The sequence below is a fragment of the Balaenoptera ricei genome, chromosome 18, assembly GCF_028023285.1.
Source record: "Balaenoptera ricei isolate mBalRic1 chromosome 18, mBalRic1.hap2, whole genome shotgun sequence".
NCBI lineage: Eukaryota > Metazoa > Chordata > Mammalia > Artiodactyla > Balaenopteridae > Balaenoptera > Balaenoptera ricei.
Genome location: NC_082656.1, coordinates 543,560 through 568,501, shown reverse-complemented (window position 1 = coordinate 568,501; position 24,942 = coordinate 543,560). Strand labels below are relative to the sequence as shown.

Below are 24,942 nucleotides of genomic sequence, written 5' to 3'. Positions count from 1 at the left end.
ATAACTCTGTAAAGAAGGTATTCTTCCCACATTACACATGAAAAAACTCAGGCCCAGATCTACAACATCAAATGCTGCTGAAAGATCTGTGATATGACTGCTGCATCTGGTCAAAGTGGAAGCTGTCTCCCATGGTGACATGAGAGGTTTCAGAGGCATGGAATGTGGGATAGACATCTGATCAGTGTGGCTGAAGAAGAAATCAAGGATGAGCAAATTGAGACAGAAAACAGACAACTCTTGTTTCCTTCCTTTCTTTCTTGACTAAAGAAACAGTAGCTAAAGGACAACGTGTGGTGTAGAGAAGGTTTTTTCCTTTTCTTTCCTTTTTTTTTTTTTTCCCAAGATGAAAGTTTTATCAACAGTTTCTTTTGCTGATGGGAATAGTTCCGTACAGATCAAGTAACTAAGCACTTGGAAGGGGATTAGGTAACTGCAGAAGCAAAGAACTTGAAACCTGCCATCCAGTGGTTTGGCCTAAGAGGGGATTTTTGACCATTCATTCATTGTAACAGGAGGGAAGGCAGAGCGTGTAGCTACATATGGAATTAGGTTGGTTGATTTGGTGCTGATAGAATGAGACAATTTCATTTACTGTGCCTTTTTTTTTGGAGAAATTAATAAATTTGACAATATCAGCTGTGAGTGAGGTGGGGAGGATCTCAGTTCCCCAACCAGGGATTGAACCCGGGGCCACGGCAATGAAAGCGTGGAGTCCTAAGCAATGGTCTGCCAGGGAAGTCCCAAGATGTACTTCTACCTTTCCAAAAACTTCTCTGTATCTCTACTTAGTCAACCCCTCCCTACCTCCCAGCTCCTGGCAACCACTGATCTGTGTTCTGTAGCTAGTTTTCCAGAACGTCATATATTCGGTATGTAGCCTTTGAGTCACATTATTGCGTCTATCAGGAGTTTATTCCTTTTTACTGCTGAATATATTCTATTATATGAATGTACCACTGGTAGTCTATTCACCAGTTGGACATTTGGGTTGTTTCCAGTTTTCGTTGATTACAAATAAAGCCCTATGAACATTTTCATGCAGGTTTTTGTGTGAACACAAGTTTTCATTTCAGTTGGATGAATAGGAGAGGGATTGCTGTTCTAAAGTAAGCATTTGTTTAAGTTCGCGAGAAACTGCTGAACGGTTTTGTAAAGTGACTGTGAATTCATTTCTTTTTAATACTCAATGAAGACCTACCACGTGCCAGGAGCTGTACTGGGCAGAACTGAGTAGTTTGGCCGACCCAGATTATGGCTTGAAGATCTTAAAATATTTGCCATCTGGCGCTTTGCAGAAAACGTTTGATGACCCTGTCCTAGGGTGTGGTCCATAGGTGTTCACGGAGTCCTTCTCTGAGGTGAATAATCAACACCACAATTATGTTATAGAATTGGATTTTTCACTAGGAAATATAATAAAAACTTGCTCTTGAAAAGGGCAGAAATGTGTTTTTACTTGTTTCAATCACTGGGAAATACCTCGTTATTCAATGCTATGTATAAAATCTGCAAGTTTTCACTTTCTGCTGTCATTGAAAACTGAGCTGGGCATCTAAGAGAATGTGGATATTTCCCGAATCACTGCGTTTTCACACACTGCTGCAACTTCCAACATCACTGTTACCTACGGGGTTAGGGATCTGCCTTCCTCTCAGCCGTGGGAAGGCTGCGAACAGGGACGCGCGCAGAGCGGTGCGCATGCGCGCGCCACCAGGGCCCCGTGGGCGCAGCAGTACGCAGGCGCGTTGGCACCGGCGCGGCTTCGGCGGAGGGGCGGGGCTTGTGCGGCGTCTCTCCTTCCCACCGCGGTTGTGGCGGCGCCATCTTGGGCGAGCGGCCGGGGCGTGAGTGCGGGCGGCGGGCTGGCGGCGTCCTCGAGCGCGTCCTTCCCGACCCCGGTTCTGTGCGCGGACATCGACACGCAGGTCGAGCTCTAGGCCGGGTCCTGGGGGGCACGCGCTGAGATGATGCTGAGAGGAAACCTGAAGCAAGTGCGCATCGAGAAGAACCCGGCGCGCCTCCGCGCTCTGGAGTCGGCGGCCGGCGAGGGCGAGCCGGCGGCCATGGCGCTCGCCCTTCCCGGCGAGCCGCCCGCGCCCGCCGTGCCCGCCGAGGACCGGCCGGCCGAGGAGGGCGGCTTCACCATCGACATCAAGAGCTTCCTCAAGCCGGGTGAGAAGACGTACACGCAGCGCTGCCGCCTCTTCGTGGGGAACCTGCCCACGGACATCACCGAGGACGACTTCAAGCGGCTGTTCGAGCGCTACGGCGAGCCCAGCGAGGTGTTCATCAACCGCGACCGCGGCTTCGGCTTCATCCGCCTGGTGAGGGGCGGCCGGGGGCGGGGCGCGGGGCCCCGGGGGCCGAGAGGTCGTCCCTCCCCTCCCCCCTCCCCCTCCTCCCCTCGTCCCCCTCCCCTCGTCCCCCTTCCTCCCCCTCCCCTCGTCCCCCCTCCTCCCCCTCCCCTCGCCTCCCCTCCCCTCGCTTCCCCTCCCCTCCCCTCCTCTCCCCTCCCCTCCTCTCCCCTCCCCTCCCCTCCCCTCGCCTCCCCTCGCCTCCCCTCCCCTCGCCTCCCCTCGCCTCCCCTCCCCTCGCTTCCCCTCTCCTCCCCTCAGCGCGTGCCTCGTGTGAGGGTGCTTCCCACGAGGACTTACCGCTATTTTATGTCTCGCTTATACATTGTGATACTAGAATAGCACATACTTTACCCCTTTTCAGTCTGAACCTTAATAGGTTTTCCGACATCATGCATAAACTGTGCCTCCCTAATTATCTTTAAAAGAAATTTGAGCAGTGAGTTTACACTTACAGGACAAAAGAGCTACTTTATTAGGTTTTTCTGTGTGCTTTGTGCTCGCAGTGTCGCTTATACAAAGTTAATGTAATTCGTGTTTAGATGGATTTTTTTTCCCCCAACAGAATATCTTTCTTAGAGGGAGAACGTCTTATATAAATAAGTGGGTTTTGTGTCTGTTGTCTTTCTAGTTTGATCCTCAAATTTTATGTTCATTGCAGTTTCCCGAAGCTTTCTTTTTGGAACTTAAACTTTCCAAATCGAGTTCTCTCCGTGAGTAGACAAAGGCAAAATTTTAATATGTAGAGAAAACTGATTATAATTCAGTGACACTAGTGTTAGAACATTTGAAGATCTAAATGGCTTCAAGAGAAGGGTTAGACATTTTCTTAAAATTCAAGTTTAATAATTGGCATTTTGAACATAAAATTATAAGTATGTTTAATTATTCTTTGGACATTAGAGAAACAGCCTTTCACTTGCTAAAATTATTTTTAACGTAAATCCAAAATTTATCTTAAAGGAAGTTAGGGTTTTAGACTTCTACAATAACGTATTATAGGCAACTTTTAGTAAACTTTCCAGAAGGGTGTTATTTAACATTTTCACAATCTTTGGCCTCTGGCACCATCTTGTTCTATTTGAAGTCGACATTCTGGAGGAAGAATGGTAAGGCTGCATTTCCCTGTTTTGGAAGCCTTATACTTAAGCCAATAAACATTTCTTTTTTGATGTGGAAAAATCTTTTTCCTTGCTAATTTTAAAGCTACTAAAAATTCTTCCTCCCTCAGTGTGTCTGCACTGTCCAGTAGAATAGCCACTGGCCGTATGTGAGTGTTCAACACTTGCAATGTGGCTGTTGTGGCCGAGGAGTTGACTTTTAAATTTTATTTATTCTTAATTAATTAATTTTTTTTTGTAATTTTTTTCTCAGTTTTCCCATTTTTATTTTTTATTTTTTTTCACACTGTATTTTTATTCTTAATTTAAATAGCCACATGTGGTTTGTGGCTACTATATTGGAAAATACAGGTCCTTGCTTTTTTTTTTTTTTTTTTTTTTTAAAGCTTGCTCCTTCCCTTTATTTATTTATTTATTTTATTTTTGGCTGTGTTGGGTCTTCGTTTCTGTGCGAGGGCTTTCTCTAGTTGCGGCAAGCGGGGGCCACTCTTCATCGCGGTGCGCGGACCTTTCACTATCGCGGCCTCTCTTGTGGAGCACAGGCTCCAGACGCGCAGGCTCAGTAATTGTGGCTCACGGGCCTAGTTGCTCCGCGGCATGTGGGATCTTCCCAGACCAGGGCTCGAACCCGTGTCCCCTGCATTGGCAGGCAGATTCTCAACCACTGCGCCACCAGGGAAGCCCTCGCTTTTCTTTTCTTTAAAAAAATTATGGGATTATGAAATGGGGAGGTGAGAAGGGCTGCTGTTGTCCGCTCCTTTGAGATATGCTCCTCTAGACTCCATCACCCTAAATTTTTGTGTAGGAATGTTAAAAATTTGTCAGTTGGAAATTAGAATTTAGTTTATGAGATTTACTTCATGGATAATTTTACTGTTTAATCCGAACTCTGTGTTTAACAGGTAGATTTAAGAGCTTTAAATATTTCTGAGTTATTATGTATTTTTTTCTACTTAGAAAAATCATAGTGCATACCTGATCTGAATATAAGTAATGGTATGGTGGCTATAGTGTGTACTGGTGGTGTAGTGACTCTAAAATAGTGGTATAATTTGATCTGATTTGTGTTTTTAGGAATTCTTTTTACTTGTTTAGTAGTTAATGTATAATTTATTTCTAGTTAATTGTAGTTTTCCAGTTAATTGATGAGGTGAGGCAACATTTTTGAGATGGTGTATGTAATGGTGGGGAAAAGAATTTAAGTGGCAGCTACTCGTGAGGTTCTAACCCAGATTGTGAGTCCATGGTACATGAGCGATGAGAAAGACTGTGTGTATTTTGGACACATTTTGTGGAATTTTAGACCCAGACTCTGCTTTTTAGGTTTTGGATGGTTACTGACAATTTAGATTGGATAAATTAACTGAAAAGTTGTAGTTCATTTTAAAGCAAGTTTACTGTAGTTAAAACTGTCATTAGTGTGACTGGAACTTGGTTTCTGCTTTTATTTTCCCCTACTTTTAGCTTTAGTAAACCAGATTTCTGGAGCAGTGATTCACAGAAGTGTGGTTGGTCCCCGTCCAGTAACTTCGGATCTCTTCCTAGTGTAAGCAGAAGTCCACTTAAATTATTTTCCCTGCCATTCATGCTAGCAGTGCTGACCCTAAACCATCTCAAAAATTGTTCACTGGGAATTTCTTAGAAAAGCAAATTCTAGGGCCTCACCCTTGATCTACTGAATCAGAAAATTTGGGGTTGGGGCCCAGCAATTTTGAGATTTAACCACCCTTCGATGTTATTCTGATACTTGTTAAAGTTTGAGAACCATTGTTCTAATTAAAGAATTAAAATCAACTGAATTTACTTTTAGTCAGTCATTGGGGACTAAACCCCCTCCTCTAGCTTTTTTATGTTTAATTATGAAATGATATGTGCTTCTTATAGAACGTTCAAATATTAGAGGAGACGTAGCAGAGAATGTAATGGGCCTGCCCAGCATGTAGTTTGAAGTCATCTTTTATTTCAGGGACATTCTCTTAATTACAACTCTAACATTAGCAGATCTTCCCTACCTTAGTACATTTACTAAACATGATCACTGTTAAACATTGTGTAATTTTTCCATAAAAATCAAATTGTACCATACACATTTTATTGTGCTTTGAGTTTTTCATTTAATATAAACATCTTCAACATCTTTTCATGGCACTAGATTCTTTTTAATGACCACATTGTATTTCACACTATGAATGTACTGCAGGCTACTTAAGCAACTTTACTGAATGACCACAAGGATTTTTTCATTTTGCGTCAGTGTATTTCCTTATACTTATTAACTTATTAGTACTCTTGCGGTGGGGAATTTTCACCATTAGTAAACAATGGGAGAAAAGATCATGTGCTTTGGAAAGAGCTGTTGGAAAGTGAAAGTGGAGCCAGTGGAAATCATTAGACGCTAGTTGAAGCAGTCTCTGTTTTGGGGTAGTCATGTAAGTTTCTTTTTGTTTGTTTTTTGTATTCCTTTCAGTTAAGAACCTGTAGTTTTACGTTTTATGAAGAGTGATGCAGGGATACCAGCTGGAAGGCTGTATTTATGGTGATGGAGGTTGTGAATTTTGTATAGATTGAAATCAGCATTTGTGTGTGATCTTGGACAAGTTACTTTGAACCTTTATAAGCCTGTTTCCCCGTATGCGAAGTGAGGATAGTAACAAAACGCACTTTACTAGATTTTTGGTAAGGATAATGAAAGATAGTGCACACACACGTGTGTGTATATGTATATATATGGGGGGAGGAATGAATGGCTGACATGTAGTAACCACTTAATAAAAGTTATCTTATTGTCATTGGGAGCTATGAAGTAAAGAAATCTTTGATTCATTTCAAATACATAATTTTAATTGACTTTACAGTTACTTTGGTACACATTTGGAGCAGTGGTTCTCACATGGAGTGGTTTTGCTTCCCAGGGGACATTTGGCAATGTCTGGAGACATTTTTGGTAGTCAAACTGGGGGGTGGTTCTACTAGCGTAAACATCCTACAATGCACGGGACAGCCCTCCACAATAAGAATTATCTTGCCCCTAATGCCACTAGTGCTGAGATTGGGGAACCCTGATGTAGAACCATTTAAAACCATAAAAAGTATAAACTTTGAAGATGGACTGTGGCATTGAAAATTCCTGACAGCATAAACATTTTATTTGGCCAGAAAATATTAAAAATTGAATTTGTTGCCAACAGTAAAAAAGTACTTGATTTAACATAAAAATGGAGATTTCTTGCTCATCCTGAAAAAAAGAAGATACGTGACATTGTCACTATGTCTGACTGAATCTGAACAGGAGATGCCCTCTAGAAACACTTGACAGTTTTACAAAGTCCTCACCAGGCTCTCTCTATTCCCCTGCCCACAAACATACTGTTATGAATAATTTCAGAGTATAGAAATGAACATTCATACACTTAATGCCTAGATTCTACAATTAAATTTTGCTGTGTTTTTTTTCACATATCTCTTTATCTCTTATCTCCATCCGTCCATCAGTCCATGAATCTTAAACACTTCAGCATGCTTATCATTAACTAGAGTCCAATATTGTTTTTTAAGGTATTTGAAATCTACATATAATGAAATGCACAAATTTTAACTGTATGATTTCATGATTTTAGATCAAGATGTTATCATCACCCCATGAAATTTCCTCACGTTTCTTCCCATTCGCAGTTATATGTATGGCAGCATTTTAATTCAAGACTCTATTCCTAAAATCTGCCTCTCAGAGTTGCTGGATTACCTGACATCTTAGCTGCAAAGGACATATCCCTTGTTAGATATTCGTGAAATGTTCGCTGGTACTACTACTACTGTTACTAAGTTAAGAGTAATAAACAAAATGGCCATTTTGAATATCTATAAAAAGGTTAGGTTCATTTGTCTTTGTAAAATTAGTTCTGTAGGTAGATTTTTGCTTAAGTGCAGTAATTTAAAACTGTTGTGAACATTTTAGGGATTGAATAAAAAGCTATTGTGACCTTAAGACTTTTCATAAGAAAGTACATTTGTACTTTTCTCACAAATGCATATAAAGCCTCTTTCAGTTTTTGCAGGGAAGTTTTCACAGCACAAAAAGAACATACTTGTAGTAAGTTTACTAGTTTGTTGTTTTAGATGCCTATGTTTTATACCAACTTTGAATTCTTCAAGAAGGAAGTTCTCTTAACTTGTAGTTTCAGCAATGACATATTTTCTAGTTTATAATAAGTGTATGTGCACTTTTCTGTATAATGGAGAGAACTCTTTTTTTGGGAGAGAACCCTTACAGCCCATGAATGTGTGTTTGCTTCTCTCACTGTAGTGGTGAGAAATGTGTGGCCCATGAAAGTATTTCAGAAGAGGTGATTAATAACACCTGATAGTAGTTTTTTACAGATAATATAAAAGAGAAATGGAAATAAAAATGGAAAGGGATTTGTCTGGCATTGGAGAGGTGGTATGCTTTATTAAGATACAAATATCAGAACCATGGAGTGTATAGAGAATTAATATATTTTCAGTAATAGTTTCTAGTAACTGGTAATCGGTCTCAAAAAGTAATTATGTGTTTCTTTTAATACATGTAGGAGATTTATCAAAGATACTATTTTGAATATTTAATAGCTGGTAATTTGTTTATGAGTAGATCATCTTTAAGTGATGACTTTTTACACGACATTGAGGTTGGAACTTTCTACTTAAAATGTTGAAAATTAATATCTTTAAAATATTAATAAAATGCATGTGATACCATCATTGAAAGACACAAAAACAAAATGACCTTATCAGTCATTTTCTAAAGCTGCCCAGCTCTCCTCCCTAGAAACAAACCACTATTTAAAATTTTTTGTTACTGTAATTTTTAAAAGGTGATTTTTTTCTTCCTAAAAAGGAGTCCAGAACACTGGCTGAAATTGCAAAAGCAGAGCTGGATGGCACCATTTTGAAGAGTAGACCTCTCCGAATTCGTTTTGCTACACATGGAGCAGCCTTAACTGTCAAGAACCTCTCTCCGGTTGTCTCCAATGAGCTTCTAGAGCAAGCATTTTCCCAGTTTGGTCCAGTAGAGAAAGCTGTGGTTGTCGTGGATGACCGTGGTAGAGCTACGGGAAAAGGCTTTGTGGAATTCGCAGCAAAACCTCCTGCACGAAAGGCTCTGGAGAGATGTGGTGATGGGGCATTCTTGCTAACAACGTGAGTTTAAACGTCTTGTCATTCTTCTATACAGTTACACATGGGCTTCTCTCTGTTCTCACTTCTTTATTTGTAGTGCATTCTCTATGTTGCCTTGGCATGTGGTAAGTAGGTGTTGAGTAAATACTCAGTGAATACAAATAGGGTATATTTATGTACCGTCAGGAGTCATACTTTTTTCAGACTTCAGTGTACTGATCCATTCTACATGAATCTCAGGAATGTTTTGTATTACAATTTTTGTTCAACTTACTGAACGTCTATTGTGTGCAAAGCAAAATGTTACGTTTAATGAATGAATGACATTTTAATCAACTTTGAAGTATAATTTACATGTGTTAAAATGCACCCAATTTTGCATGTAGAGCTCAGTGAGTTTTTAAAAATGTATGTATGTAACCTACTACCACAGTCAAGATATAGAACATTTCCAGCATCCAACAAAAGTTCCTTTGTGTCCTTTTGCAGTGACTCCCTACCTCTTATCCCTGCCTAGAGCATCTTATCCCTGCCCAGACCGCTCTTGATCTTTTTGTTATTATAAATTAGTTTTGTCTTTTCTTGTATTTCATAGAAATGAAATTAAATAGTGTGTATTCTTTCATGTCTGATTTGTTTTGCTTAGCATGTTTATGAGATTTCATCCATATCACTGTATCAGTATTTTGTTCCTTTTTATGGCTGAGTTACAACTTTGTCCGGTGACCTGTGGGTGGATGTTCAAGTTGCTTCCAACTACTGGCCATTGTGAATAAAGCTGTTATGAACATTTGTGTACAAAGCTTCTTGTGAACATTATGCTTTCATGTGGCTTGGGTAATACTTAGGAGTAAATGACCATATGTTCAGCTTTATAGGAAACTGCCAAAGTGTTTTCCAAAATGTTTGTACCATTTTACATTCCCACCAGCAATGACTGAGAGAGTTCTAGTTGATCATGTCCTCACCAGCACTTCGTATTTTCAGCCTTTTAGATATTCTAGTGAGTGTAGTGGTGTCTCATTGTGGTTTAAGTTTTATTTTCCTAATGACCAATGATGAGCATCTTTTCATGTGCTTTTTGGCTATTTTTGTGTGTTTTGTGAAATGTCTGTTGACATTTTTTGCCTGTTTTTTAATTGACTTGTTTGTCTTACATTATTAACAAATCTGGGTACAGGTCTGTATTAAGACTATTTCTCCCAGTCTGTGGTTTGCTTTTTAATTTTTTAAATAGTGTTTTTCAAAGGCAGAAGTTTTTATATTTTGTGAAGTCCAGTTTATTAATTTATTTTCTTTCATGCTTTGTTCTTTTTGAATCCTTGTATGATATCTTTGCCTTTCCGCAGGTAGCAAAGCTTTCTCATGTTTTCTGGAGAAATTTTATAGCTTTTTATTTAAACCTGTGATTCGTATTGAGTATGATGGGAGGTAACAGTTTATTTATTTGTCATAGATATCTGGGTGTTCTGGCACTATTAATTGAAAAGATTATGATTTCCCCTTTGTTACCTTTTACCTTTATCAAAAAACTGGAAAAAAAATCTGTACTCTTTTCTGTTTAATTGATCAGTATGTCTATTACACCAGTACTGTACTTTCTTAATTACCTTATTCTAAGCTTTGAAGTCAGATAGTATCATCCAACTTCATTCTTTTTGCAAAATTGTTCTGTTTATTATCATTTCTTTGTATATCCTTACTGGTTTTAAAATCAGCTTGTCAATTAAAAAAAATTCTGCTGGGCCTTTTTTTTTTTAAAACATCTTTATTGGAGTATAATTGCTTTACAATGGTGCGTTAGTTTCTGTTTATAATCTGCTGGGCTTTTGATTGGAATTGCTTTGAGTTTACAGGTCATTCTGGGGAACATTAACATGTTCTATCAACCTTTACCAATCCATGAATGTGATGTATCTCTCCATTTACTTAAAAATATTTTAAAGTAATTATGATGGTCATTAAACCTGTTGCCATATTAACATGTCTTTCCTTTCAGTTTGCCCACAGGAAAGCTCTGGATATGCATTCTTACTTAGTCTTCAGACTGAATTTGGTGTAAAAGTTCCTTAGTTGATTACTGAATTGATTTCTTTTATCTGATACTGTGCCCACCTCTGGCACTTGTGCTGTTGATTGGGATCATTCAAATATTTTAGGATTTGGGGAATTGGATACAAAGACAATGTAAAAAAAATTGTTTCCTGGCCCCAAGGAGCTTCGTTTGGTGATTTGTAAAGCATTTTTCAGTTTGTTTTTGACAGTTAAGCATTTGTGCTAAAACTGTTTTATAGCAGATGTAGCATGAATTACAGCTCTGCCAACTTGTTCTCTCAGAGACTTGGGTCTTGTTCCCTTTCCTTAGAGATGCTCTCTCTCCAGATCATCACAGGCCTTGCTCTTGCATTTTATTCACATTTCGCTAAGATGTTATCTCCTCAGGGAAGCTGACTGTTTTATCTTAAAATAGCCTGATGCTTTACTTTCCAATTTATTTTTCTTCATAGCACTTAGTGTTAACTTGCATGTCTTTCTCTGCGGTAGAATATAAGCTCCACTAGGGCAGGGACTTTGTCTGGCTTGACACTATAATCCTAACATTTGTATTCTGATATTTCTTGGCCACATAGTAAGCTTGTAATAGTTACTTAAAGAGTGAAGGAAGGCAAGGACTAAAGCAGTAGGCAAGGTGTGTGGTTAGTATGTTTTTTCCACTGCAGGCTTTGATTAATTGCTGTTTTTTAAAGTCATAGCCAGGCATTGGTAAATATTTAACTGTTTCTTACAGGTAGCTTTTAGAATAATTTATAAACAATTTTGAGGGAATGGGCAAGGTGTTGAACATTTTATGTGTCTTATTTCATGGATTTCCAGAACAACACTGGTTATTATTTGTTCCATTTTTCAGGTGAGAAAATTGGCCCAGAGATGTTAAGTAATTTGCTTAAGATTGCACAGCAAATAAATGGTGGAGTTTAGTCTGATGCCAAATCCCTTGCTTCTTTTTTTTTTTTTAAGTAAATTTATTTATTTATGGCTGCATTGGGTTTTCGTTGCGGTGCATGGGCTTTCTTTAGTTGTGGGGAGTGGGGGCTACTCTTCATTGTGGTGCGCGGGCTTCTCTTTGCTGTGGCTTCTCTTCTTGCAGAGCAGAGGCTCTAGGCGCGTGGGCTCAGTAGTTGTGGCACACAGGCCTAGTTGCTCTGCGGCATGTGGGATCTTATCTTCAGGACCATGGATCAAACCCACGTTCCCTGCGTCGGCAGGCGGATTCGTAACCACTGTGCCACCAGGGAAGTCTCTCCCTTGCTTTTTAAAAAAATTTTATTTATTTATTTATTTATTTATGGCTGTGTTGGGTCTTCGTTTCTGTGCGAGGGCTTTCCCTAGTTGCGGCAAGTGGGGGCCACTCTTCATCGCGGTGCGCGGGCCTCTCACTATCGCGGCCTCTCTTGTTGCGGAGCACAGGCTCCAGACGCGCAGGCTCAGTAATTGTGGCTCACGGGCCTAGTTGCTCCGCGGCATGTGGGATCTTCCCAGACCAGGGCTCAAACCCGTGTCCCCTGCATTGGCAGGCAGATTCTCAACCACTGCGCCACCAGGGAAGCCCTCCCTTGCTTCTCATACTGTGCTGCAGGTGGAGTGGTTTCTTCTTTCTGTAGACTCTCCTTGCTCAGGTCCTTTGTTGTTAAACATTCTCATGGAGCTCAGGATGCTCTTCTCCCTGCTGTTCGAATAGTTGGTCTCAGCTGAAGTGTCGCTTTATGGAGAGGATTTTCTGGACTGCGTTATCTAAAGTGGCCCCTCTGTTATTCTTTCTGACAGCATCGTTTTTTCTTCTTAGGTCTTAAAATGGTTCTTTTGTTTACTCATTTTTTTGGAGGCGGTGGGTCTCTGAGAAGACTTTCAGGGATTGTTTATCATTGTATCCCTAGCCCCAACTGCAGTCTTGGTACCTGTTAGGTAATCAAATATTTACTGATGGACTGACTGTATCTCAGATATCTGAGGTAATACAAGTGATTTATAGGAGTGGTATCATAGGGATTTAGTTTCTAAATGTAGACATCTTATGTAATCAAAATTTTTCTTGAAAATACCTTTAAATTGTCATAAAATGTTGTATACTACACATGGCTTTAGGTAAATGGCCTTGTACACAGTATATATAATGATTACCACACAGTATGCAAAAGTATGTGTAAATTATATATCTGTGCTGTTTTGAAATTACAAAAGAGGCAGGAAAATAGAAAAAAGGGGAAATTAAAAAGCTTCACCTATGATAATAAAGGTATGTCCACATCTTTAAACATTAGAATCACACCTAGAGCAGCAGAGGTGCTCATGCCTGGAGCTCACAGGAATTGAGTAGGCATAATGATAGGTGCTCACTTTTCAAATTTTTTTCCCTTTCCCTTCTTTTTTGTTTGTTTGTTTTTTTAAAGATCATTGAAGGTTAACTTAAATGAAGATATAGTGGTCTGTTCTTACTGTTTTCCAACTGATACCCTAAAGATGATGTTGGAGTTGCTTCCTTAGAAGGAGGAAAAAGTGTCTTGTTTTTTTTTTTTTTTTTTAATAAGATATGTGAGGTACATCCTTAACTTTTTTTTTTTTTTTAATTTTATTTGTTTATTTATTTATGGCTGTGTTGGGTCTTCGTTTCTGTGCGAGGGCTTTCTCTAGTTGCGGCAAGTGGGGGCCACTCTTCATCGCGGTGCGTGTGCCTCTCACCATCGTGGCCTCTTGTTGCGGAACACAGGCTCTAGACGCGCAGGCTCAGTAGTTGTGGCTCACGGGCCTAGTTGCTCCGCGGCATGTGGGATCCTCCCAGACCAGGGCTTGAACCCGTGTCCCCTGCATTGGCAGGCAGATTCTCAGCCACTGCGCCACCAGGGAAGCCCCAAAAGTGTCTTGTTTTAATTTCAGTTTAGAGAAAGATATTTTCCCTTTAAAACAATCCTTTAATGTTAATATAAATGTTATCTACATTCACTGATTGTTAGCATTTTGTCATAGTTTTTTCACTATATGTACAAATTTGTTTTTTTCTTTGCTAATTTATTTAAGAGTCAGCAATGGATAACATACTTGACCCCTGATTACAGTACTTGGCATGTATCTTCTATGAATAAAGCCACAATATAATTGTCACACTGAGGAAACAATGTTTATCCAATATTGTTATTTAATATTGAATATTAAAATTTAATTTTACTTGAATATTATGTTTTCCCATTGCCTAGTAATGTGTTTTATAACTTATTTTTTGCAATCAAAAATCACACATTGAATTTATTTACGTCTATTATTTCCTTTTATCTGTTTTAGCTCCCCAAATGACAAAAATCTCAGTGTTATGACATTGGCATTATTATTATTTTTTAAATTTTATTTATTTATTTTTGGCTGCGTTGGGTCTTCGTTGCTGCCTGCGGGCTTTCTCTAGTTGCGACGAGTGGGGGCTACTGTTCGTTGTGGTGCACAGGCTTCTCATTGTGGTGGCTTCTTTTGTTGTGGAGCACAGGTTCTAGGCGTGTGGACTTCAGTAGTTGTGGCACGCGGACTCAGTAGTTGTGGCACGCGGGCTCAGTAGTTGTGGCTCACAGGCTCAGTAGTTGGGATGCAAGGGCCTAGTTGCTCCGTGGCACGTGGGATCTTCCCAGACCGGGGCTCGAACCTGTGTCCCCTGCATTGGTAGGTGGATTCTTAACCACTGTGCCACTGGGGAAGCCCCAGCACATTTTCCTCTTGAGGTCTCTTCTGAGTTTTCTCTAGGGTGGTGGTGGCCTTGTGGTGTTGAAGTGGAGGGTGCAGGTTTCTGTCGTTGCTGGCCTCGGTTCAGGTGTAGTTCTTACTTGGCTCTATTACTCTTGGAATGTTTGTGGCCCTGCCATGGCTTCCATTGGTTTAAGTGGTCCATGTAGTGCATCTTCTTCATTTTGTCCCTGGGCCCCTTTGGGTCCTCTTAGAGTACTAGGTCCTCCTGTGGGCTGGGTGGGCTCAGGAATTCTTGACTGCTTTCTCACACCTCACTGGGTTGTGTGTACTCTTGGAGGCTGTGTTTACTTATTCTTTATTATGTTTCTGTTTTTACATGTTGGACACGAGGTCTCACCCTGGAGAATGAGGCCTGTGAGTCCCTTTTCTTTCGGGTTCCCACGCATTTTATCTGAGGTTTCTAATCTTGTTGTCTTCATCACCCCAAGGTATTCCACATCTGCTTCTAATTCATTTTCTCTCTAAAATGTCTTCATTAGCCCAGGAATAACTTTATAAATAACTGTTTTATATCTTTCCTTTCCCTACAGTGGAGGATTTAGTCTCTTAATCTCTGGACCTTTATTTGTAAAGGGAAGCATTCTGAACCTCGAAAGCCCCTTCACCTCTCTAGCTCCTCTGTTAACACCTCAGAAATTAACCGTGACTTTTTTCTCTCTGAAGCATCTCTGTTCAGAAGACAGTATAAATAGATTTTAGTCTGTTTGCATGGTGAGAGACTGGTAGCAAGGAAAATTTTAATATCAGTATATCATGTACTCCAGTTACTTCTCTTGTCTTTCCTCAGTGAGCTTTCCCTTCCTTTGGAAAACAGTAAAGGAGGGTTTCCAGGTCAGATCTGTCATCATCCACTCTTCTTGTCCCCCCACCCCATTTCCTCCTTGAATGTGTTGCTTCTGGCCCCCCCTCTTTCCCTTTTTCTTGGCTGATAATCTTTTAGGTCTCATTTTAGGTTTTAGAAAGACTTTTCCTTACAAAACCAGTTGGACACAGAGGGAGGCTGGCAGGTGGGCGGTGGTGGGAATTTGAGGCGATGGGATGGGGGGATGAGGACGACACACACAGGATGAGAGTCGGGTACTTGCTCTTCTGCATCGTGCTTTGTAAAAGTTAACTGCGGTGCTCACGCATCTTCATGGTTGATGTATTTTTCTGTCACCTTGAATAGACTCCATGCTCTAAAAATAAGCACTCATCTTTGACTTGGACATTCACCTGTGTCTGTGCAGCCAATGTTGTTGACTGATTTGAGACATTTTTCTCAGGAAAGAAATTTTCCAAGTATGTATCTTGGAGTGAGTATAAAAGATTTCTAGGAGGACGTTAATTCTTGATACTGTGTTAATTCTTATTAATGCTTTTTGCCTGTCCAGGACCCCTCGTCCGGTCATTGTGGAGCCCATGGAGCAGTTTGATGATGAAGATGGCTTGCCAGAGAAGCTAATGCAGAAAACTCAGCAGTATCATAAGTAAGATTTTACTAATAAAGATAATTTACATATGTGCTCTCAAGGGTATTTATTACTTCACATTTGTAATTGAGTATTGTTGGATTGTAAGGTGTGCTGTTTAGTCCTACAGTCTGGTTAATAGAGTGGGCTGGTCTACATGGAATGCTAGTTTTCTTGTGTATATTGGTAAAATGTTAACTTGACTTTGAAGTCTCAACTTTTACAACTGGGGCATGGATGGGGTAGGTAAGAGGATACTGTCAGTAGTATTTATGCCAGAGAAACGATGAATTTTTTTTTTTATATTTATTATTTATTTGGTTGCACTGGCTCTTAGTTGTGGCAGGTGGGCTCCTTACTTGTGGCTCATGGGCTCTTTTAGTTGTGGCTCGGCAGCTCCTTAGTTGCAGCATGTGGGATCTTTAGTTGTGGCAGGCGGGCTCCTTAGTTGCGGCTCGCTAGCTCCTTAGTTACGTCACGTGGGCTCCTTAGTTGTGGCATGTGAACTCTTAGTTGTGGCATGCATGTGGGATCCAGTTCCCTGACCAGGGATTGAACCCGGGCCCCCTGCATTGGGAGCACGGAGTCTTATCCATTGCACCACCGGGGAAGCCCCAACAAAGAATTTTAGATATGAAAATTTCTGTATTTAGTATGCTTCAGGTGTATTATGAATTAAGAGTTAGGAGACTTTTTGAAATATTTATTTATTTATTTATTTATTTATTTATTTATTTATTTATGGCTGCTTGGGTCTTAGTAGTGGCACGTGGGGTCTTTCGTTGCGGTGCGCAGGCTTCTTTATAGTTGTGGTGCCCGGGCTCCAGAGCCCGTGGGCTCCAGAGTGTGTGGGCTCTCTAGTTGCGGCACGCAGGCTCTCTAGTTGTGGCACGTGGGCTTCTTGCCCCGCGGCATGTGGAAGCCTAGTTCCCTGACCACGGATCGAACCGGCGTCCCCTGCACTGCAAGGTGGAGTCTTAACCACTGGACCACCAGGGAAGTGCCATGAGTTAGGAGACTTTTCGGCAGGGGTGGAGTGGAGAAGGTTCTAGTTAAATAACTTGGCAAAGAGTAAGAATTTTCTTAAAGATGAAAAAGAAAAATAGCCTGTTTTCAAAATGTTATATGTTATTCTTTTCCAATTACTTTTCACTCAGTGTGATTCAGATATTTTTGCATAAGTTGCCTGTATGAATATGTTGTATTGTTCTTAACCAGTCACTCGTTTATTATAGTAAATAAAACTGTAATGGACTTCCCTGGCGGTCTAGTGGTTAAGACTCCGTGCTTCCAAAGCAGGAGGTGTGGGTTTGATCATCTCTGGTTGGGGAACTAAGATCCCACATGCTGCATGGAGCGGCCAAAAAGAAAAAAACAAAAAACCTGTAATATTTGCATGCATGAGCTCAACAAATATTGCAATGCCTTTGTGCTAGGCACTGTTCTTGGTGCTGCCAGTGCAACTTAGAACTGTTTTTGCCCTCACAATGCTTACGTTTCTAGTGGTGGGGCTATACAATAATTAATGAACCAAAGATTATAAAACATATTAAGTAATGAGAAATACCATTTAAAACCAAGAAAGTGAGGTATGATGGCTTAGATCAAAGGGTATGCATATTTAACTGTGATTAATACTGCCAGATGGTTTTCCCCAAATATTATACCAGTTTATACTTATGGGTGTATGTATAAAAGTATTTTTCTTCATCCTGACAGAAGATGGATGTTATGATTTTAAGATTTGATAGTTGAGGCTCAAAATGACATTTTATGCATGTTTTAATTAGCATTCTTTGATTTTAGTGCAGATGGATATTTTTCCTTGTAGTTGATTTAAATGACAAATACGGGTGCCTATTATTATTTTTTACATAAATTTATTTACTTATCTTTGGCTGCGTTGGTTCTTTGTTGCTGCACACGGGCTTTCTCTAGTTGCGGCGAGCGGGGGCTGCTCTTCGTTGCAGTGTGCAGGCTTCCATGGTGGTGGCTTCTCTTGTTGCAGAGCACGGGCTCTAGGCATGTGGGCTTCAGTAGCTGTGGCTTGCAGGCTCTAGAGCGCAGGCTCAGTCGCTGTGGTGCATGGGTTTAGTTGCTCCACGGCACGTGGGGTCTTCCTGGACCAGGGCTCGATCCCATGTTCCCTGCATTGGCAGGAGGATTCTTCACCACTGCGCCACCAGGGAAGTCCCACAGCTGTTTCTTGTTACTACACTTTCCCCTCTGTGACCACCTCTCCCTTTATCTCCCAACTTTGTCCCATCCACCATCTTCCCCTCCCCACCCCAAAATAAAAGTTAAAATTTGTGATTGCAAGCCATCTGTACTTTTATTGATGAGTGAGAATTGTGTTCTTATCAGTACTTTTGAATAACTGAAGAATTTCTTTGACTGTCAGGTACATTCACAGGTCTTAAATTTTTTCGGTCATTTATTCATTCATTCAAAGAAATAAATACTAAATGTGTACAATGTGCTAGATATGTGCTAGGAACTTAGTTACAGTGGTTAACAGAAATTTCATGTACTCAATGAGTTTATAGTCTAGCAAGGCAAACAAGTATTAAGCCAACTGTAGTAAATTAGGCCTGTAGTTTTTGGCCTAGCCAATGAACCTGGTACATAACACTCAGTTAACTATCTGCTTGTATTACTATCCCTAAAAGTTATACTTTTAGAGAGAAAAATCTGACTTCAGCCAATTAACTTAAGGGACATTTGGGTTGTATGTTGCAGGCTGCCTTATATAAAATTGTTGAGTGAAAACCAGGAAGGCCTTATTGGAGGTGATAATTAGGGGAGTGCAGATTGTAGCATCTGATTGCCTAGGTTTGAATCCTGGTGCCCTTACTTACTAATTAGTTGGGCATCTTTGGGCAGTTTCTCAAACTTAGGCTTGTTAAAACCTGTTTGACAATGTTGCTGTGATATATTTCACGGAGGGTACTTGTCAACAGAGCCATGAACTTGTAAGAGCTCAGTGAATGGTAGTGTTTGTTGTTCTTACATGTCACTTTACCTTTGAAACATAACATTTCTGTATGTCTTTCCTTGTAAATTTAGGGAAAGAGAACAGCCACCGCGTTTTGCTCAGCCTGGGACGTTTGAATTTGAGTATGCATCTCGATGGAAGGCTCTGGATGAAATGGAGAAGCAGCAGCGTGAGCAGGTTGATAGAAACATCCGAGAAGCCAAAGAGAAACTGGAGGCGGAAATGGAAGCGGCCCGGCACGAGCACCAGCTGATGCTCATGCGGCAAGGTAAGACGCGTTTCCGTGTAGGTGTCCCCGTTGACACCTATCACTAAGTCGCTAGTTAGGGGTTTAGAGACAGTTGAAACTGAAAATGCTAGAAAGAAACATTTCACTTTTCTGAGAGAACTTCCTTAGGAAAAAAAACTTATTAAAAATAAGTTACCTACATAAGTAGTATTGTTGGAGGTGATTAAGGTTGTTAACTTTTGCCAGAAGCGAGTACATGCTTCTGCTGGCAAAGAGAAGCCCAGTGGGGTGATTCTTGGTATGTAGTTGTGGCATAAAGTCACATATCAAGATTTTGTTTGGTGGAAAGAAGAATTATGGCAAATGCTGGCTATTTAAGATTCTTACTACATGTCAAAAGATTACAGATGGATATTCCTTGGCAGAGATGAAAAAGATTCATGTGTGCTGATGGGTATGGGAATTCAGGAATACTAAATTCTGAGTATTTGGCAAGAACATTTTAAACACTTGAGGCAGAGCTAACTGAATTTTTAAGAGCACTCATAACAGGTGTTATGCATAACATAACATTTACTCGCATTCATTGGTCAGATACCTAACATGACAAGCTGCTTAAATATATCTCAGAAGCTTACTTCTTCCCATTCCTGTTTCTAGGTTTCTTTATTTTTTATTTTTTTAATTCTATTCTTGTCTGCTTACATTCTTTTTATTTATGTATGTATGTATGTATGTATGGCTGTGTTGGGTCTTCGTTTCTGTGCGAGGGCTTTCTCTAGTTGTGGCAAGCGGGGGCCACTCTTCATCGCGGTGCGCGGACCTCTCACTATCGCGGCCTCTCGTTGCCGAGCACAGGCTCCAGACGCGCAGGCTCAGTAATTGTGGCTCACGGGCCTAGTTGCTCCGCGGCATGTGGGATCTTCCCAGACCAGGGCTCAAACCCATGTCCCCTGCATTGGCAGGCAGATTCTCAACCACTGCGCCACCAGGGAAGCCCTCTAGGTTTCTTTTTATCCCTGTCTATATTGTTTATCTCTCCCCTTTCTTCTTTCCTGTTAATTCTCCAAATAACTTTTTCTGGTTCTTCCTATCACTCATCTTTTCCATTATCCGTAAAATTTTGTATTTCTTCTTTTAAAAAATTTTTATTCATTTATTTTGGCCATTCTGCGCAGCTTGTGGGATCTTCGTTCCCTGACCAGGGATCCAGCCGGTGCCCCCTGCAGTGGAAGCACGCAGTCATAACCACTGGACCCCCAGGGAATTCCCCAAATTTTGTATTTCTTAAAATAAAGCATCTGATTGCTTTCTATTTTGCTCTTAAAGTTTTTGCACTTGTTTTTTTAACTTAGCACTTCAGTAAAGTTCTATGTACCTTCTCTTGGCTGCCTCCAGAGATCACGGTGCCGAAGACAGCTGCCCGATTTCTGCAGCAGGCTTCTTCTTTTTTTTTAAATAAATTTATTTATTTATTTATTTATGGCTGCATTGGGTCTTCGTTGCTGCACATGGGCTTTCCCTAGTTGTGATGAGTGGGAGCTACTCTTCATTGTGGTGCGCAGGCTTCTCATTGCGTTGGCTTCTCTTGTTGCGGAGCATGGGCTCTAGGCGCGCAGGCTTCAGTAGTTGTGGCACGTGGGCTCAGTAGTTGTGGCTTGCGGGCTCTAGAGCACAGGCTCAGTAGTTGGTGCATTGGCAGGCGGATTCTTAACCACTCTGCCACCAGGGAAGTCCCTAAAGTATTCTTTATACTAGAGCCAGTATTTCTTTAAAAGGTGAAAATTTGATCATCATTCATCTCTGAATCTTTTTGGTAGATTCTCATTTTCTTTTGGGTAAAATCCAGGTTAGTTTTTTTTGTGTGTGTGTGTGTTTTTTTTAACTGTTCAGTAAATGTTTATCGAGCAATTGAGCAATTACAGTCAAGTCACTGAATAACCGCATTGATGCCAAATAAGTTAAAACAAACTCAGCAAACACTAGAAACTAGTCAGACATTTCTGGTTTCATTTGGACCCTAAACCTAGCGTTTCTATAAACTGTATAACACTCTTTTTCTAATAAAATTGAACTCATTCATATCATATACTAATGTGTTTAAACTAGTTATGTTTATACTAGGTCTCTTGGAGAAATTTGAAAATTGTTATCTAAGAGAAAGTTTTAGAATCATAGGCTGCTTAGACCTGGAAGAGAGAGCTTCATATCCAGCCTTAGATTTTATGATTCAAAAATTTGGCCAGGGACTTCCCTGGTGGTCCAGTGGTTAAGAGTCTGCTCTTCCACTACAGGGGGCCGGGGTTCAATACCTGGTCGGGGAACTAAGATCCCTCATGCCGCCCCTCATGGCCAAGAAAAAAAATCGGCTACACACCAGAATCAACTGGGAAATTTAAAAAATTTTAATTTCCCGGGCCTCATGGTTGCTCTAGCACTTCTGTCCAGTATGAATTGTTCTCAGCTCTTAGCCTGCCATGCACTTTGCCACTTTATTTTCCCGCTATCTATGGTCATGCCATAGTTAGGAAATAACACTGATTAGATGTGTAAGCATTTGTGCTGAAAGATATTTGTTGTTGCTACTAACAGGCAGTAGTATAACAGTCATTACTTGAACCCATATTGAATGTTGGTTGTAGAAGACACCATGTGAGGTACTGAGGATGTAGTGATGACAAAGAACAACATTTCTTTAGGCCTCGTAGAGCTCTTGTGAGCTCTTAGAAAACTTTGCCTCACCCCTAAGGGAGTTTTGACTTTCGAAGCCAAGTAATTTTGTAGTTATTTCCTATGAGCTTTCATTTTATTGCTTTTTGTGTGCTTATTTATAACCCATGTTAAGTTTTTGTTTTATAATATTAGAAAAGCACATTGCGTAGTGTATCTTAGTCCTTGCTTCTAGGTTTACTTCTCCTGAAGTACATCCTGTATTTCAGCAAAAGTCTGCAGGTGATAAATTCGTTTCAGTGTTAGTTTGTTTAAAAATTAAAAAAAAAAATTTACAATCTTCTCTTTTGTTCTACAGTTTTATGTTTTATCCAGCGCTTCGAAGGGTGTATTCAGGTTGGGGAGCAACTTGAAGTAATCTTAGTTCTTTGGCTCTGCAGAGACACAGGGCTCTCTAGTTGACCTATCATGGAAATGGAAAGCTCAGACAGCACAGAAAACTGTCCTTTTCCCTGGCCCCGCCTTCTGCTTTCTTATAGGAGTCACTGTTTCCTCTGTATTTTAAGTTTCTTCTGTATCCTTTAATGAAAAAAAAAATCATGCATATGTCAGTAGATGTGTGTGTGTGTATTTATTTATAACCAAGAAGATCCTTTTTATCTTTTTTGCTCCTTGCTATTTTACTTTCTGTATTAAGTGTGTACATATAGATCTGCTTCATTTTTTAAATGGCTGAACGATACTCTGTTAAATGGCTATAATTAGTTTTGCTCATCCTCTTTTAATTGATGTCTAGTTCTCTTTCCAGCCTGTTAGTAAAAACAATGCTGCAGTGAATATGTATATATCTTAGCAAATTTTTGTAAATGTTGATTCTTACTGGACACACCAGTTCCTTTTAACAGTTGCTTCATTTCTATTTTACTGCTGTTTATGTAGTCCTTTCTAGATCCAAATCCCATTATACTTAATACAGGTTATTTTTTTGCTTCACTATCTGTTTTTGATCATCAGTATAGGAGGCAGTTCCTGAATTTTCGTTATGGTTGTTTTTGTATTACCTTTGTTACTGTAATTGTATAACTCTCAATAGATAATATTAACTGCCATTCATTTTGCTATTACTCTGTCCTCCTCTATCACTGGATTTTATATTTTACGTATCTTTTTGTACTGATAAATAATAGAAGTATAGTTTCTTTAAATATCTTTTTTAAAACAATTTATTTATTTTATTTATTTATTATTTTTGGCTGTGTTGGGTCTTCGTGGCTGCACGTGGGCTTTCTCCAGTTGCGGCGAGCAAGGGCTACTCTTCATTGCGGCGCGCGGGCTTCTCATTGCAGTGGCTTCTCTTGTTGCAGAGCACGGGCTCTAGGCACCCGGGCTTCAGTAGTTGTGGCTCGCGGGCTCTAGGGCGCAGGCTCAGTATTTGTGGCGCACGGGCTTAGTTGCTTCGTGGCATGTGGGATCTTCCCAGACCAGGGCTCGAACCCGTGTCCCCTGCACTGGCAGGCAGGTTCTTAATCACTGTGCCACCAGGGGAGCTCTAAATGATATCTTTTGATTCTTGATTACCAAAGGCAAAAAGAAAAAGGAAATTGGCATATTTGCTCCTCTTTTCCCTTTTCCTCTCAACTTTTATTTATTTTGCTTCTGATTTGTTTGGATTTTTGACATGGACTTAATGTTTAGTTTTTTCTTTTTTTTTTTTTTTAAGTGTAAAAACTTTTTATTTATCTTTTATCTCCTTCCTTCCTCCTTCCCTCCCTCCCCCCCTTTCCTTCCTTCCTTCCTTCCTTCTTTCTTTCCTTCCTTCCTTCTCTCTCTCTCTCTCTCTTTCTTTCGAGAACATTTAAGCTCTACTCTCTTAGCAACTTTGAATTATAGAATACCGTGTTATCAAGTATAGCCACCATGTTATACATTAGACCTCAGGCTTTATTCATCTTATATCTGAAAGTTTGAACCCTTTACCAACCTCTTCCTATTTCTCCCACCTCCCAGCAACAACATTTACACTCTCTTGTTTCTATGAGTTTGACTTTTTTTAGATTCCACATATAACTTACTGTGCAGTATATTTCTTTATCTGTGTGGCTTATTTCACTGAGCATAATGTCCTCAAGGTCCATCCATGTTGCTGAAAATGGCAGGATTTCCTTTTCTGATGGCTGAATAATATTCCAGTATGTGTGTCTGTATCTCTATACTGCATTTTGTGTGTGTGTACATTATGTATCTGTATGTACACACCACATCTTTATCCATTCATTTGTTGATAGACATTAGTTTGTTTCCATTACCTTGGCTATTGTGAATAGTGCAACGGACAGTGGAAGTGCAGATGTGTCTTTGAGACCCTGTTTTCCTTTTAATGTTCCTTAACCGTAGTTCTCACATGTTTCTCACATAATTCTCTCAGCCCTATTTTAAATACGTTGAATCATGACTTTTCTGTTCATCACTCGATTCTCTGATGTTTATCCTTGTGATTTCTGTCAGAAGGTTCACAGAAACAATGTTCCTGCATCTTCTAAAACATCCATGGTCTTGTACTTCTTAAAAAAATTAATTTATTTTTGGCTGCGTAGGGTCTTTGTTCCTGTGCGCGGGCTTTCTCTAGTTGCTGCGAGCGGGGGCTACTCTTCGTTGCGGTGCACAAGCTTCTCGCTGCGGTGGCTTCCCTTATTGCCGAGCGTGGGCTCTAGGTGTGCGGGCTTCAATAGTTGTGGCTTGTGAGCTCTAGAGTGCAGGCTCAGTAGTTGTGGCGCACGGGCTTAGTTGCTCCGCGGCATGTGGGATCTTCCCGGACCAGGGCTCAAACCTGTGTCCCCTGCATTGGCAGGCGGATTCTTAACCATTGCGCCACCAGAGAAGTCCTCATGATCTTGTACTTTAAACCCTCTCTTGAATGGCGTAAAATTCATGCATCTTTCTCCCCTTTCTTAAGTACTTGATAGTATGTTTCTGTGGGAAAGTCTGAGATAAGCCTGGATTTTTTTCCCTCCTTGTGACTTGATCCTTTTAACAGGCTTCCATATGAATTCTTTTAAGGTTCAGTAACTTATCCAGGATATGTTTTCCTCCCAAACATTTTATGAGAAATTTTACACATAAAAAAGTTGAAAGAGGGGAAATCCTTTGTGGTCCAGTTGTTAGGACTCTGTGCTTCCATTCC

General features: G+C 40.4%; 1 protein-coding gene across 1 annotated transcript in view; it reads left to right on the top strand.

The window, feature by feature from the left end:
* Positions 1-1,798: 1,798 nt before the first annotated feature.
* The window catches only part of PSPC1 (paraspeckle component 1), a 60,342-nt gene continuing 37,198 nt past the window's right edge, over positions 1,799-24,942 (top strand). The window contains exons 1-4 of the mRNA XM_059903228.1: positions 1,799-2,327; positions 8,352-8,653; positions 15,790-15,885; positions 18,934-19,130. Of these exons, the coding sequence (XP_059759211.1) occupies positions 1,968-2,327; positions 8,352-8,653; positions 15,790-15,885; positions 18,934-19,130 (955 nt within the window). The 5' untranslated portion in view covers positions 1,799-1,967. The remainder of the gene's footprint in view (positions 2,328-8,351; positions 8,654-15,789; positions 15,886-18,933; positions 19,131-24,942) is intronic.